At 54.1% G+C, this 14,155-nt stretch overlaps 1 protein-coding gene across 4 annotated transcripts; it reads right to left on the bottom strand.

Annotated features, from left to right (window-relative positions):
• Nucleotides 1-420: 420 nt before the first annotated feature.
• On the bottom strand, nt 421-13,020 carry LOC100753449 (chloride channel protein ClC-Ka). 4 transcript variants are annotated; one of them, XM_035438884.1, is made up of 19 exons: nt 12,806-13,020; nt 12,032-12,160; nt 11,123-11,262; nt 10,767-10,844; nt 10,609-10,687; nt 10,051-10,176; nt 7,936-8,020; nt 7,745-7,846; nt 7,122-7,206; nt 6,688-6,861; nt 5,850-5,919; nt 5,605-5,715; nt 5,064-5,277; nt 3,533-3,666; nt 2,550-2,638; nt 2,333-2,416; nt 986-1,072; nt 638-717; nt 421-574 (listed from the first exon to the last, which is right to left on the bottom strand). In XM_035438884.1, exons 1-18 carry the CDS (start codon nt 12,873-12,875, stop codon nt 670-672), a joined length of 1,905 nt encoding a protein of 634 aa, XP_035294775.1. In that variant the 5' UTR covers nt 12,876-13,020; the 3' UTR covers nt 421-574; nt 638-669. The 4 variants fall into 4 exon arrangements, with proteins under 4 accessions (XP_035294775.1, XP_035294776.1, XP_035294778.1 ...); XM_035438885.1 differs by lacking the exon at nt 986-1,072; XM_035438887.1 differs by lacking the exon at nt 5,605-5,715.
• Between the last annotated feature and the right edge of the window lie 1,135 nt (nt 13,021-14,155).

The raw sequence follows: 14,155 nt of genomic DNA, 5'->3' as shown, positions 1-14,155 counted from the left end.
TCCTGGATGAACTTGACCTGGTCTCCCAGGGAAGGCGTGTTGCTGAGCCCAGGATGAGGGTCTGAGGGGTTTACTGGAGACTCCTACCTCCAACACACAAACACCTGAGAGCCCTCAAAGGAGGAGGGCCAGGGCATCTTCTTGTCCCCAGAGACCCCACTTTACCAGCTGAACCACAGCCAGGGAGACCAAGTCTGGAAGGTAGAACCTCACCTCCAAGGTCCTGTTATACGTAGGCCAAGTGTCATAGGACCTGGTAGGGACCCTCACTTCCCTCCATCTCCCTCTAAGGTGTGGGGGCTGAAGAGCCCCAGGCCCAGCCTTCAAGGCCCTTGTGAGCATCAGGTGCCCCAAGAGCTTAACCCAGGCCAACACAAGAACCCAAGGGGTCAAATATGTACTCTTGAGGGAGAGCAGGAGTGAGCAGCGGCTCTGGGCATCACTTTATTTTCTCAGGAACACAGCATCTCAGAAGGCACATCCACCAGGGTGAGATTTTCCCCTTCCTTTGTCCCCTCAGGGTGGGCTATATAATGTGGAGCCCAGTTCAGGCTGGGTAGAGCTGCCTGCCGCACTGAGGGTTTGCGTTGGGTTGGAGGGGTGGAGTAGGAGGGAAGGGGTGTGTTGGAGCCAGGCAGCCGGGGTCCTTGTTGCAGCCCAAAGGCTGGCTCACTTGGGGGCTGGTGGGTTGATCAAGGTGGAAATTGCTTTCTTCAGCTACAGCAGAGACAAGGGGATGGAAGAGGAGGGAGGGTTTGAGGGGATGGAGACAGCTCTGGCCTCCATCACTGAGAGTACCCTCAATGGTCCCTACTCAATGGCACAAGTGACACCGAACCCAAGAGTGACAGGCTGATCCCCAGGCTCAGCGGCAACTCTAATCCAAGGAGTAGGGTACATCAGAGTTCTTTGTAGCTCCCAATCTTTGAAAGGGAGAATGTTGGTGCCCCACCACCCACTTTGCCCACCCTGGAGACCCTAGTACCTCCACCCAGGACACAGAGCCCACAGCTCTGCCTCGTGATGTCACGAACAGCGTCTGGAGGGTCAGCAGATCAAAGAGGGTGTGTGTCTGGAGGGGCAGTTAACAGGAAATGATGGAGTCAGGGAACACCCCTGTGCCCACACCCTTCTCTGTGCCTTGGTGAGTGAAGAGCCCAGCCTGCAATGTCTAGTCTGACATTGGCTAGGTGGTAGCCAGACTCCATGTGAGAAGCAAGGCCTCACCGGTAGAAGGAATCCTTTGGTCCAGATTACTGAGCCTCTAGGATATAATGCCTGGAAGAAAACTTGGGGCCATAGCAGGTCCCTAGGCTGCTTCTGTCACCACCCCACACAAGTGCCTGCTCTGAGAGGCGGATGAAGGCGAAGTTCCTCAAATTTGGATCTCTGTGTGATGCTTAAATTTTTAAACATTTTTTGTTTTGTTTTGTTTCTTCAGAAAGGGTCTCTCTATATAGTCCTGGCAGTCTGGAACTTGCTATGTAAACCAGGCTGATCTCAAACTCACAGAAACCCTCCTGCCTCTGCTTCCCAAGTGCTGGGACTAAAGGCATTTGCCACCACTCCCAGCTTTTTTTTTTTTTTAAATAATCTTATGTGTATGGGTATTTGCTTGCATGTATACCTCTGTATTGCGTGCATGCAGTGCCCCTAGACGCCAGAAGAGGGTATTGACTCCTCTAGGACTGGAGTGACAGGCAGTTGTGAGCTGCTGTGTGGTTGTTGGGAACTGAACCTTTGTCCTCTGGAAGAGCAGCCAGTGTTCCTGAAGCTGAGCCATCTCTCCAGCTCCATGGGATGCTTCTAACTAACACTGTGTATCCACCCAGAAGCATGTGTTCCCCAGGCTCTCTCTCTGCCCTGTCTCCTCTGCATCGCCCCAGCAACCCTGGTTGCTCACAGGCTCACAGGCGGGGGCTGCTGGGAACATCTGCAGGTGAGAAGTGTGCACATGTGTGCATGCTCAAGTATGGTGTGTGTGTTCATGTGTATGTGAGTACACGTACAAGCATGTGTGAGTATGGTTTATGTGCACATACATGTGTGCGTGAGTGTATATGCATGTGAGTGCATGAATGCATGTGTGTGTGTTTGCATGCATGAGTGGGTATGGTGTGTGCGCTTGTATGTGTGTGTGCATGTGTGCGTGCCTGCATGTGTGTGCCTGCGTGTGCGTGCGTGTGTGTGTGTGTGTGTGTGTGTGAGTGTGTGTGTGTGTGTGTGTGTGTGTGTGTGTGTGTGGTGAGACACTGCACAGAGGGAGGAGGTGGAGCCCAAACACTCCCACCAGGTCTTTCTTCTCAACCCACTTTTTCTAATTCTCCCTTACCTGATACAGGGAGGTCTCTGGGGACAGCTGCAGGGTCACTGGCTGTGTGGGACAGCCACCAGCCAAGACATCCTGGAGACAGCACTGGGAATTGGGAAAGATGATGGAGACCTGTGACAGCCTACAGTTCCCAGGCTCCTGTTCTTTAAACTCCTCTCCCCCTACATAACCCTGCTCACACCTCCACCCTGTCCCCACACCCGGCAGGGGGACCCACCTGTTGGCCTGGAGCCCAGGACGCTGGCTCAGTCTGGAGGGCTTGCACCAAGTGAGTCCTTTCCACAATGCCCACGAGGATCTGAGACTCTAGGAGGGACATGTTATGAATACAGAAGCCACGCTACCTGAGAACTTACTAAGTGCCAAGAACATGCTGGGTGCTTGTTTTTTTGTTTTTTTGTTTTTTTGAGACAGGGTTTCTCTGTGGCTTTGGAGGCTGCCCTGGAACTAGCTCTTGTAGACCAGGCTGGTCTCGAACTCACAGAGATCCACCTGCCTCTGCCTCCCGAGTGTGCCACCAATGCCTGGCTTGGGTGCTTGTTTTAAAAATGTATTTATTTTTATTTTATGTGTATGAGTGTTTTGCCTGCATACATGTATACGTGCACTGTGTATACTGTGTGCCTGGTCCCCACAGAGGCCAGAAGGTGGTACCAGAGTCCCTGGAGCTAGAGTGAAGAACAGATGTAAGCTGCTATGGGAGTGCTGGGAACCAAGGCCGGGTCCTGCAAGAACAGCAATGCTCTTAACCAGCGGCTGTGTCCTCAGCCTCATGCCGGGTGCTCTTATCTCAGAGGAATTTACACAATTTTCCTGTCTCTGAGGACACTGGTCACTCAGTTTCCAGATAAGGAAGGTTGAGAGGCACAGTGGGGTAACTGTCCTGCCTACAGAAATTCAGTTTTAGACATGGATATTTGGCAGCTATAGATGGCTACATCATCTCTGACTAGAATCCCAAGAGCCATCCCTAGGCTGCTTTACAAAAGCATGCTCGGCTCTAAACATGACACAAACCTAGGAAATAGCATGGTTATTATATCCATTTCATCCATGAATGAACCAAAGCACAGAGAAATGAAGTGACTTTTCCCAGGTCACACAGAAAATCCAACTCCCTGCTTGCCTTTGCTCCTCTGACACTCAGAGGGAATCCCCACCCAGCCTCCCAGGCAGCCTCCACGGACCCCAGCTGAGTACCTCTGGTCTCCACCAAAGGGAACTGAGCCACATCTGTGGAGGTCACAGCCTTGATCACCTCCTCCAGGGGCATGTCCTTGGCCAGGATGGTGAGGGTAGAGTTCATGAAGTGTTCCACAGACACAGGGTGGGAGCTGTAGGCAGAGGGAGGCACCTGTCAGGCCCCGCTAGACCTCAGGGAGAGGCAGGGGACCTTTCTGGGAAGGACCCACCTGCAATAGTTAGTATCATTTTCACCTTAATGAGACCACCGGGCGTTGGTGGCACTTGGGAGGCAGAGGCAGGTGGATCTCTGTGAGTTCGAAGCCAGCCTGGTCTCCAGAGCGAGTGCCAGGATAGGCTCCAAAGCCACACAGAGAAACCTTGTCTCGAAAAAACAAAAACAAAAACAAAAACCCTAGAATCATGAGGCCTTAGCAAAATAGTTTCTAGACTTTATCAGCTGAGGCAGGAAGAAGACCCACCCTAAGCATGGGCAGAATCATCCCCCGAGCTACGGTCCTGAATTTAACACAAAAGCTAGGGGAGCTGAGCACCAGTGCCCATCTCTCTCTGCTCCCTGATGTGGATGCCATGTGACCCGCTGCAATGCCTTCCCCTCCATGGGGGACTGTGCACACTCAAACTGTGAGCTGGAATAAACCCTCCCCTCATGAAGTTGACTTTGTCAGGGGCTTTATTGTACCAAGGAGAAAAGTAACAAATACTTTTGGTTTCTGAGGGCAACATGAGAGGGGTTGGGGGCGGGACTGAAGGGATCCTGGAATGAGTGGCACCCAGGACCCTGCAATGGGAAGGAACAAAGAGACTGTCTCACTAGTGGGCATATTCTGTACCCTCAGTTCCCAGCACTAGCTTCACTGGGGGCTGTATCGCCTAGCAGAATTCTGCCCAGGGAACTTTTTTGGTTTGGGCTTTGTTTGTTTTTCAAACCTGAGAGAATTCTAAGATTTTTTCCCCCTCTCAACACAGGGTTTCTCTGTGTAACTACTGCCTTGGAACTTGCTCTGCAGACAAGGCTGGCCATGAATTCACAGAGATTCACTTGCCTCTGCCTCCCACGTGCTGGGATGAAAGGCGTGCACCACCAACGTCCAGTGAGAATTTTAGTTTTTGAGAACATGACAAAAGTAATGCCCGCATGACAGCTGAGGTGATGGGTTTGGAGCAGGACAGTAGCTTGCACGAGCTTGGAGCTGGACCCAGAACACAGAGGATCTTGAGCCTCTAGCCCCACAGCTTCGGGAACCGAAACCACTGGGTACAATCTGGTGGATGCAGACCCCATCTGCACCCCAGATCCTGACCACCCAGCTCGGAGAACCAAGCAAGAGAGAGAGGAGAGAGGCCTCAACCTCCATGTGACCTGAAGCAAGGCAGACACTTGACTGAACCCAGCTTCCTCTCCAAACACATGAGGCTCTGGGGAGGTTGATAGCCAGAGGGTGGCCTGAGGACAACTGCATTGATTTGGGGGGTCCCTTAACTCCAAGACCATCCTGGACAGCCCATTAGCCAGCCCGAGGCTCACCCAATCTTGCGGCCACGAATCCACGGCAGGTATGGCAGTTTCTTGGCCATGATGGTGCCATCATAGAAAGAGGGCTGACAGTTTTGGGAGATGACATTGGCTGCCAGCACCGCCATCAGCACAGGCAGTGCATGAACAATCTGTCCGGTCAGCTCAAAGGCCAGCAGTGCCGTGGAGATGGTGTGGGTCACCGCCCCCGAGAAGGCAGCAGCACCTGCAGGGACAGAGCCACCGTGGGTGACTCAGGCCAGCAGCCAGGCTCACCCAGAGGGCAAGGTGGGCATAGTGTGACCATGGCTCATGTCAGCAGCATCCAGAGGGCACATACCGGAAACTGCTAGAAATACCCAGGCATGGCAAGAGAGAGGGATACAGAGGGTATAGAGTGGGGGAAACAGACAGAGCTAAGAGAGCTGGAAGTTTCCGAGAACGACGGGGCTCGGGGAGTGGGAGGCACATTGTACAGTTCGTGCCATAGACAAACGTCAGCCCTTCAGCCATATTCTAGCCCATGAGGTCTTCCCACTTGCTGTCCACTCACCTGCCAGAGCATAGCCCCCAGGCATGATGGGATTGACCTCACCTCCAGCCACAATGCCCTCTGGGAAAGCGATAGACAGGGCCTCTCCCAAGAGGCGCCCGATGGCAGCTCCTGCCACAGACTCAGAGTGAAGGGGAGTCAGGCTGACCTGACCCCCACTCTCAGTACCACCCTGGGAGACAGATGGTGTACAGGAACCACGGTTCTGCCCCACACCCCCAAATCTCCCTGGAATCCAGACTCACCGATGATGAATATGGGCATGAAGTACCCAGCAGGCATGGGGATTGTTGTGGCCAGGATCAGCATCCAGAACTGTGCGGGGATAGAAGAAGGGACCAGAGGGCAGAGGTCATAGGCAACGGGGCAGAAGTGGCCGAGGGAGGAATGGGACTCAAGTGGAAAGTTCCCGGAGAAAACGGTGCCCGTATTGGGCCTGAAGCACCGTCTGGAGTTACAGACAACATCAAACAGGCGCTCGTCAAGTTCCCACTGTGTGCTTGGCACATGCTAAGTCATTCACTTTCTCACCCTTAGCCTGCCCTTTGCGTAGAAAGAATAACTACCCCATTGACTCTGTTTTTGTTTTTAAACGGTGTGTGCGAATTTGCATGTGCGCATCTTTGCGGTGGTCAGAGGACAAGTTCAGATGTCATGCTCTGAAAGCTGTTCACCTCCTTTGCTAGTCTCTCATTGGCCTGGAGTTTATGGATCGGGCTAGACAGACAGATCAGTGAGCCTCAGCAATCCTCCAGAGCCAACCTCTCCAGTGCTGGGATTATAAGTGTGCCAGCAGCCCACCTTTTTACGTGGGTGCCGAGGGTGCATCTCAGGGCCTCATGCTTTCAAGGCCAGCACTGTATTAACTGAGCCATCGCCTCAGCCCCTCCTTCATGGTAAAGATAGAGAAACGGAGTTAAAAATGCAAAAGGGATCTGAGGCTGAAGCAACCAGTGTGACTTGTGCAGGAGCACAGTGAGTCAGGCTCAGATCAGAGACCTGGTTGAAAGTGGACAGTGCTCCAGGGTCCCGTTGTGGAGGCAGCCCCATCCTCCCCCAGATCTGCATACGGAAGGGACCCACCTTCATGACCAGGAAGAAGGCCAGAGTGCCAAAGATGGTGAACCGTGGGTGGTACCATTCAAACCACAAGTTCTGGGGGTCAGGCTCAGCAGGCCAGGGTGGGGATGAGTTCCGGGTCATCAGGGCCCAGGAGTTGTTGTCAAACAGGGTGCGCAAATGCTCCGCCATGGAGAGCTGGGGCAGAGGCAGCCGTAAGTCAATCAGTCAGTCAGTCAGCGTGTCCCATCTGTCCCATCATCCTCCTGAGTCTCACCCTCCCCTATCTAGCTGAGGACCCTGAGGATGGCTCTGCTATTGCTGAGCTACAACCTGGTCATCTGAAAAGTGACCCACAGGAAGCTCCCTTAGACAGTTTTGGGGAATGAATGAGACGATGTACACAGAGAAGACACCAAATGGGCTCACCCCCCACCCCCTCGCTCAGCGCCCCTTACCCGGGAAGCCATGAAACGCCCCACACCAGGTGGATAGGTGATGGAGGCCAGGATCAGGGCAGCCAGAGCTGCATACGAGGGCTTGCTGTGAGAGAAAGGGAGTTCCAGTTTGCCTCCTCTGCTTCCCCCACAATGTGGGGGACACCATAGCTCCTTACCAGAGACAGCCCCACAACGAGGAAAGAACTATGGAGGAGGGCAGGGCAAAGAAACCGATAAAAAAGAAAGAAAGAAACCGACAAACCCCTCCAGAGAAGACGCAGGTGGCAGGAAGGAAGGCAGAGTGAGGGTTTGGATCAGAGGGGACAGTGATGTGATGACAGACCCGCCGGGCCAGGGTGGGGATTGGCCTTGCTAGGTCAGGAGGGAGGAAGAGGAAGTCTAAGATCAGGAGAAGGGACTCAGGGAGGAAAGGAGACAATGACTAATGGGAGGGTTCCATGATGAGGCTGATTTCCAGTAAACAGGCAGGAGATGTGGGTACTGGTGAGGAAAGGAGACACTGTGGGTGAGGTGTCCCATAGAAACTATTAAAGGGACACATGGGTAAGACTCTGACTCAGGTAGGGGTGGGGCTTTCTCTGGCGACTTGGGAGTAGCGCTGCCTGCAGGCCTTCGCCCACCTGGTAGCCAGCAGTTTGGCGGTGTACCGATTGGTCTTGATGAAGCGGAGAAAATTCCGCTGACAGAATAGGTAAACACAGCTCAGGACACCACAGATGGCCCTGGAGTGGCAGTGAGGTGAATGAAGAGCTGTCCCAGTTCATGCCTGGAAGAGCCCCGTTGGGCTGTCAGGGCCTGAGACCCCACTTACCCCAGGGCCACAAAAAAGAAGATTTCAGGCAGGTCAAAGGGCACATCCACTCGGAAGCGGGTCTTGTAGATGGAGGTGATGGTCTCTGGGGGAGGGTGGGAGTGGGGAGTCTGAAGTCACACTCATATCCACACAGAGTCTCCCAGAATAATTCATACATGGGCTATAGCACTGTGCCCCGAGATCAAGCGTCTCTGGCTTTGTGAGTCTGACAACCTGAGTTTACCATTCAGGCAGCTTTAGCTCTTTCTGCCCTTAGAGCCTTTCTCCCAACGCGCACTGTTGGTCCCCTTCTGCCCGTCAAGGAGGGAGTCTAGCAACAAAGATTCCCCAAGAAGGGCTGGGCAGTAGTGACACATGCCTTTAATTCCAGCACTCAAGGTCAACCTGGTCTACAGAGCAAATTCTAGGACAGCCAGGGATACACAGAGAAACCCTGTTATGGAAAGAAACAAAGGAAGAAAGGAGGGAGGGAGGAGAGAGGAGGAGGGAGGGAGGGAGGGAGGGAGGGAGGGAGGGAAGAAGGAAGGAAGGAAGGAAGAAGGCTGGAGAGATGGCTCAGCGTTTAAGAGCACTGACTGCTCTTCCAGAGGTCCTGAGTTCAATTCCCAACAACCACATGGTGGCTCACAACCATCTGTTATAAGATCTGGTGCCCTATTCTGGTGTGGAAGCAGAATGTTGTATACATAATAAATAAATAAATAGATAAATAAATAAATAAATAAATAAAATCTTTTTTAAAAAGGAAGGAAGGAAGGAAGAGGAAGGAAGGAAAGAAAGAATCCTGGCCAGGTGATGGTGGCCCGCACCCTTAATCCCAGCACTCGGGAGGCAGAGGCAAGGCAGATCTCTGTGAGTTCGAGACCAGCCTGGTCTACAAGAGCTAGTTTCAGGACAGCCTCCAAAGCCACAGAGAAACGCTGTCTCAAAAAACCAAGAGAGAAAGAAAGAAAGAAAGAAAGAAAGAAAGAAAGAAAGAAAGAAAGGAAGGAAGGAAGGAAGGAAGAATGAATGAATCACAAGAAAACAACATCTGACAGGAAGACTGGGTGCCCATCAGAATGACTCTGTGCACATGTACGTGTATGTCCTACTCTGTGCACACGTATGTGTGCACACATATGTGGCCCTCATGCTTGTCTTGGCTTCTCCCTGAGTTGTGACCCTTCCCTAGTTGTGACCAAAAATATAAGTAAATTTGTTTTTTTTTCATTCTGTATCTATCATGTCATTTTCTCCTGAGGTGGTACACGTTATGTCTGGGTGCTCTGGTAACAATTTGGTGACCAAGACGACCAGGGTCTAGCAGGATTCATCACCATGCTTGTTTGTTAGGAGACAGGAGAGCTGAAACGCCAAGGTCAAAAGGAGTCACTTGTGTCCCTCTCTCAAAGCCATCTTGGAGAACCGAGAGGTGCCCAATCCTGTCATACTGCCTCGACCAAGAGGAGCTTTTTAGGATCCTCCAGTCTTGACTGCTAAGTGTACTAGGCTCACAGGCATCGCACTTAGTGGCTCCGCACTTAGCCTGTATGCTTCAGCTGATCTTGGGGGAGTGTACACACTAGGTCAGAGATAGACGGCACAGCACCCCTCAAGACTTAGGGATGGATACAAAAGGGGAAATCATAGCAATGAAGATTCCTGTAGGAAAATTCCATGCTGGCCTTGAAGACCGGCTCCCTTGGAAGTCCTGACTCCAGAAGGACTGTCTGAATACATGTGTTTTCTGGTTTTTGTTTAACCTTCTCTGTGACACTATGGTGACCAAGGTGCAGACAGACTGAGAACCCAAAGCCATAAACAAATTGATTCACACACATTTGGGTGTGCACATGCCCACAAGCACACACACACACACACACACGCACGCACGCACGCACGCACGCACGCACGCACGCACGCACGCACGTGCATGCAAGTTTTCTCAGTACAGGTAAGCATTCAGACCCAGAGCTAGACTTTATGGACAGATGTTCCAGAAACCAAGAGAAGGAGAAGGAGGAAAAAGGGAAGGGAGGGGTGAATGGAGAGAGGGAGGAAGGAGAAGGTGATGGGGTGAGGAGTTGCAGAAAAGGAAGAGTAGAGACTAGGTCCCCGTATGGGGCTCACCCTGCTCACTGTTGAAGACCGCCAGGAGGCGGAACATGAAGGCCCCACAGGTGGCAGCGAAGAAGCCCCTCCAGTAATTCCAGACGGAGAAATGTGAGGACATGACCTCGATGCTGAACAGGACCCCTGGGGGCACACAGCACAGAAGGGCCTCTATCTCCTGGCTGCAGGATTTGGGGGTCACATTCTCCCTGACTCTCTCAAACCTGCTGTCTTGCTGCCTGGACAGCCAAAAGCCCCTGTTGCCTTTGTCCTTGGCTCAAGCCAAGAAGGCCCTCATGTCCCCATCCCCACCTGTGAGGTTTTCCATTTACCAGCCCGAGAAACCAGGATCGGAGCAGTGAACTCACTGGCCAGAGCCACACAGTGAGACTAGGCTTTAAAACCACATGAGTTCAAAGGAAGTCTACAGGCCTGGACACCCCACCCCAGCCACCCTGGGGTGGCTTTGCAGAAGCCAACTGGGGTAGTAGGGGGGCAGTGGGGGGGACTGGGCAAGCCAGGGAGTTCAGGGCCAGGGGGAGGCTACAAGGTGGAGGAGGTGCCTGGAGCTCTCACCGCTGAAGGGGGCTGCGAAGACCGTGGCCACTCCCACTGCAGCTGCAGCCGCTAGCATTTCAATTTCCTTGGCCTTATTCTGGGGAAAACAGAGCTCTGGGTTCAGGACCGGCTCCCTTCCCCTTCTGGTCAAAGGGGCTCTTTCTTGTACCCCTCACCTGAGATTCCCCCATGGTCTTGGCTCGTACACGGCCCAGGTAAGCAGAAATCATTACACTCAGGTGCACGAAGGGGCCCTGGGGGTGGGGGTGGGGAACAAAGCATTGGTGCAGAGGGTCCGTGACCTGGGGAAGCTGAGTCCTCCCTTCCCTGTTCCTCTTCTTCCTCCCTAAGGCCCCAGGGAATGGAAGCTCCAAGCCTGGCCCAGCCGCCTTCTCGTTCACTTCCTTGTCCTCGGTGAACCCCAAACCCCAGGACTATCCCAAGATACATCTTGTCACACTTGGGGACTGAGCTGTATGTCCAGAGGTGTGGAGGAACAAGGAGGAAGGCAGGTGGGCTCTCTTGTTCTTACCACTTTGCCTAAGAATATGGTGCTGCCTGTTGCCAGAGTGCAGGAGAGGCCCACCACCTTGGCCCCAAAGTTCTTGATATCTAGGTAGTCCTCCAGGACGACTCCAGACAACATAGTCTTCAGCTCTGGGAGTCCAGACCCTGGAGCAAGGGAACGACAAGGTATTCCCACACGCCCAACCCCACCCCCCCACCCCCCCATCTAAGTACTGATCCCAACCCTGCCTACAAGATCAGAGACATCAGGTACATTCTGCATGCCATGGCTGGCTCTCTCTCAACTAGGTCTCACTGTGTGACCCAGGATAGCCTAGAACTGGCAGACATCCTCCTGCTATTCCAAGTGACTGCCTCCATGCCCAGCACAGACTGAACAGTGCCACAATGCACACAGCACTCTGACACCATCCTCGGGACCTCACACACCCTGTGAGTGGGATATGTGACCTCAGCTGTCAAGAGAAATGGCTGAAGGTCTGAGTGGGGCCTTGAAGGCTACAGCGGCAGGGAGGGGACCCACGATTGTTAGGCGACACCTGGGAGATCCCGTGGGCTGCAGCTGGAGGGTGCTCTAGGGCCTGGGAGCTGGCTACTTCTATCAACCCAGCCCTGACATCATGGGCTGTGCTCCTGCAGGTGACAAACCACCAACATTTTTTTTTTTCTATCCCAGAGGATCCCAGGGAAGTCAAGTCAAGCCACTGATGACTGGGTCCCCTGCTCTCCCTCTCCCTGTGTGACTTTGTGGAAGTGGCCTGGCTCTTCCAAGCCCGCTTCCCCAGCACTAATGATAATGTGGCACCGTCCTCTGCCCTCCCTCCTCAGAATCCTCACGGGATGTGAAAAGATTTGGACCCATGGGGACTGCAGGACAAGGCAGGCTGGCCAGAGACCAGTGACCATGACTCACCTCCAGAGAAGGGCGTGATGCTCTGTGAGAAGCCGGAGGAGAAGGACAGGAGGGCCACAGGGTACACAGTCCAGGAGAGATACCGGAGCAGGTGACCGTCCCCAACCTCCCTGTATAGCCACTTGTGCGCTGGAGATGCCCAGCTGTCAGGGAGCCACCCAGAGCCTCTACAGCCCTGGGGACAGACACTACAGTGCCCACTTACAGACCGGGAGAGGCCCACACCACCCAGGGAGAGGAGAGTGACCAGGTCCCTAGGTCCATATCTCAATTTTCCAGACTCCTACTTGTGGGACTTCAGTTGAGTGACTGGACTGAGCCTCAGTTTCCCCTCTGTCCAGTAGCCAGTGATGGTACCCTCCCCATCCCTCCCAAACCCTGGGTCCCTGAAAGACCAGAGGAGGCCTAGGGAGGACTTGGTGAGACAGTGCGGAGCCTTACTATGGCAGCTGAGTGTCCAGGGGAAGTGAGTACCCACTGAACAGACAGCATGGAGGGAGGGGAGAAAGATGGGGACAGTGGCCAGAAGTAAAGGCTCCTACAGGCATTCAGGCTCTTTCCCCCATTGTGTGTGTGACATGACTGAGACCCAGAGAGGGAAAGGAACCTTGCCAGGGTCACACAACTGGTGAGATATGAAGCCAGCACAAACTCCAGGCCTGGCTACCCACAGCCCTGCCCCACCCCACTGCCCCTGGCTGTCCAGCTAGCATCCCAAGCCTAAAGTAGGATTCCTATTGCCCTGAGGGGATATGTGTGCTGGGGAGGCCTTACCTCTGACCACGCGCCCGATAGCGAAGTTCATGGCATAGCTGATCAGAGCCATGAGCACCCCGAGGGCCATCAGGAAATACCAGTCCTCACCCACACGGAACAGCCGCTCTTTCAGCCACTCCAGGGCCCCTGGGCAGGACACTGGGGTCACAGCTCCTTCCCGAGAGACTGCTCAGGCTCTGGGTAGGAACAGCAAGCTAGGGGCCTGGAGCTGGAGTCTGGGGTGAGGAGGAGGGGCTCTGCCTCATGCAAGGGGCTGAGCAGGGCTGCAGAAAGTGAAGTAGTGACACCATGGGTGCCTTTGGTCTGTCCCTCCACTGTAGCTCACACTGGGGCCTTACAGAAGGTTGGTCAAGGTGGTAGAGGAGAACGAGGGGCCTGACAGTGTACACCTCTTACAGATGATACCTCACCAGGGTCTGAGCAGGAACCTCGTGTTGTCCCCAGGGCTTGTGGGCCATCTGTACTTCAGGCCCTGGGTATGCCCTTGGCCACTGGCTGTTAGCCCAGCCTCAAAGCTGACCCTCTCTGGCTGTGAGCATCAGCACCTGGGCCTGACCTCTGCCCCTTTCTGGGGTCCCCACTTTCTCTGGGGTGGTCAGGTTCTAATACACAGACAAAGGGGTAGAGAGTGATCTTGGGTCTAGGGTCAGTGATATCCCAAGGGGGCTTCACGGGGAAGGGGGAGGGGGATGGAAAGGGGGATGGAAAGGGGAGGGGTGGGAAGGGGAAGAAGGAGGGGAAGAGGAAGGGGGATGGGAAGGGGATGAGAAGGGGAGGGGTGGGAAGGGTCAGGGGGATGGGGATGAGAAGGGGAGGGGTGGGAAGGGTCAGGGGGAACGAGCTCTCACTTCTGATGCCTCCGCGGATGCGTGGACACGGGCCCCACAGCTCCTGCAGAGTCACGGGCTTCCCGGAGGAGCCTTCCCGCAGCCCCACCAGTTCTTCCATCCTGTTGTGTGGTAACAGGCAGACAACTGCTTGGTGACAGGCACTGTGTGCCCATGTCCCATGCCCAGGTTCTTCCAGTACTCCACCTTCCGAGCTGAAGGCAGAGCCATATGCTCTTGGGTGGGTGTGGGGGCTGCTGGTGTGTGGGAGTTCTCAGGAGGGTTCAGTAGTGTCTGTGCTCTGTATGTGTGGACCGGAACTTCTCAAGTCCATCCGTGCCCAGAAGAGGTTGGAGTGGGGAAGGGATCCTAATCCCTTTCAGAAACTCTCCCTTGGGGGGTTCCCTTCTGCCACCCTCCTGGGACTCTACGTTGCTCCCCTGCTCCGAGCAGTCATTGTGCTCGGGATGACCCTGCCACTTGGTCCCCATGGACAGTTCTAATGCCCCATCCCCATCCC

This window comes from Cricetulus griseus, chromosome 2 (assembly GCF_003668045.3).
Source record: "Cricetulus griseus strain 17A/GY chromosome 2, alternate assembly CriGri-PICRH-1.0, whole genome shotgun sequence".
NCBI lineage: Eukaryota > Metazoa > Chordata > Mammalia > Rodentia > Cricetidae > Cricetulus > Cricetulus griseus.
Note: the sequence above shows the minus strand (reverse complement) of the source record. Positions and strands in the feature narration are given on the sequence as shown.

Coding starts and splice junctions, on each gene's coding strand:
- LOC100753449 (XM_035438884.1), bottom strand. CDS start 12,875: ATGGCCCTCGGGGTGCTCATGGCTCTGATCAGCTATGCCATGAACTTC. Junction 8,021..10,050: donor GGTCTTCAACAGTGAGCAGG/GTGAGCCCCATA, acceptor ACCCTCCCCCAG/AGACCATCACCTCCATCTAC. Junction 5,278..5,604: donor TGGGGGCTATGCTCTGGCAG/GTGAGTGGACAG, acceptor CTGTCCCTGCAG/GTGCTGCTGCCTTCTCGGGG.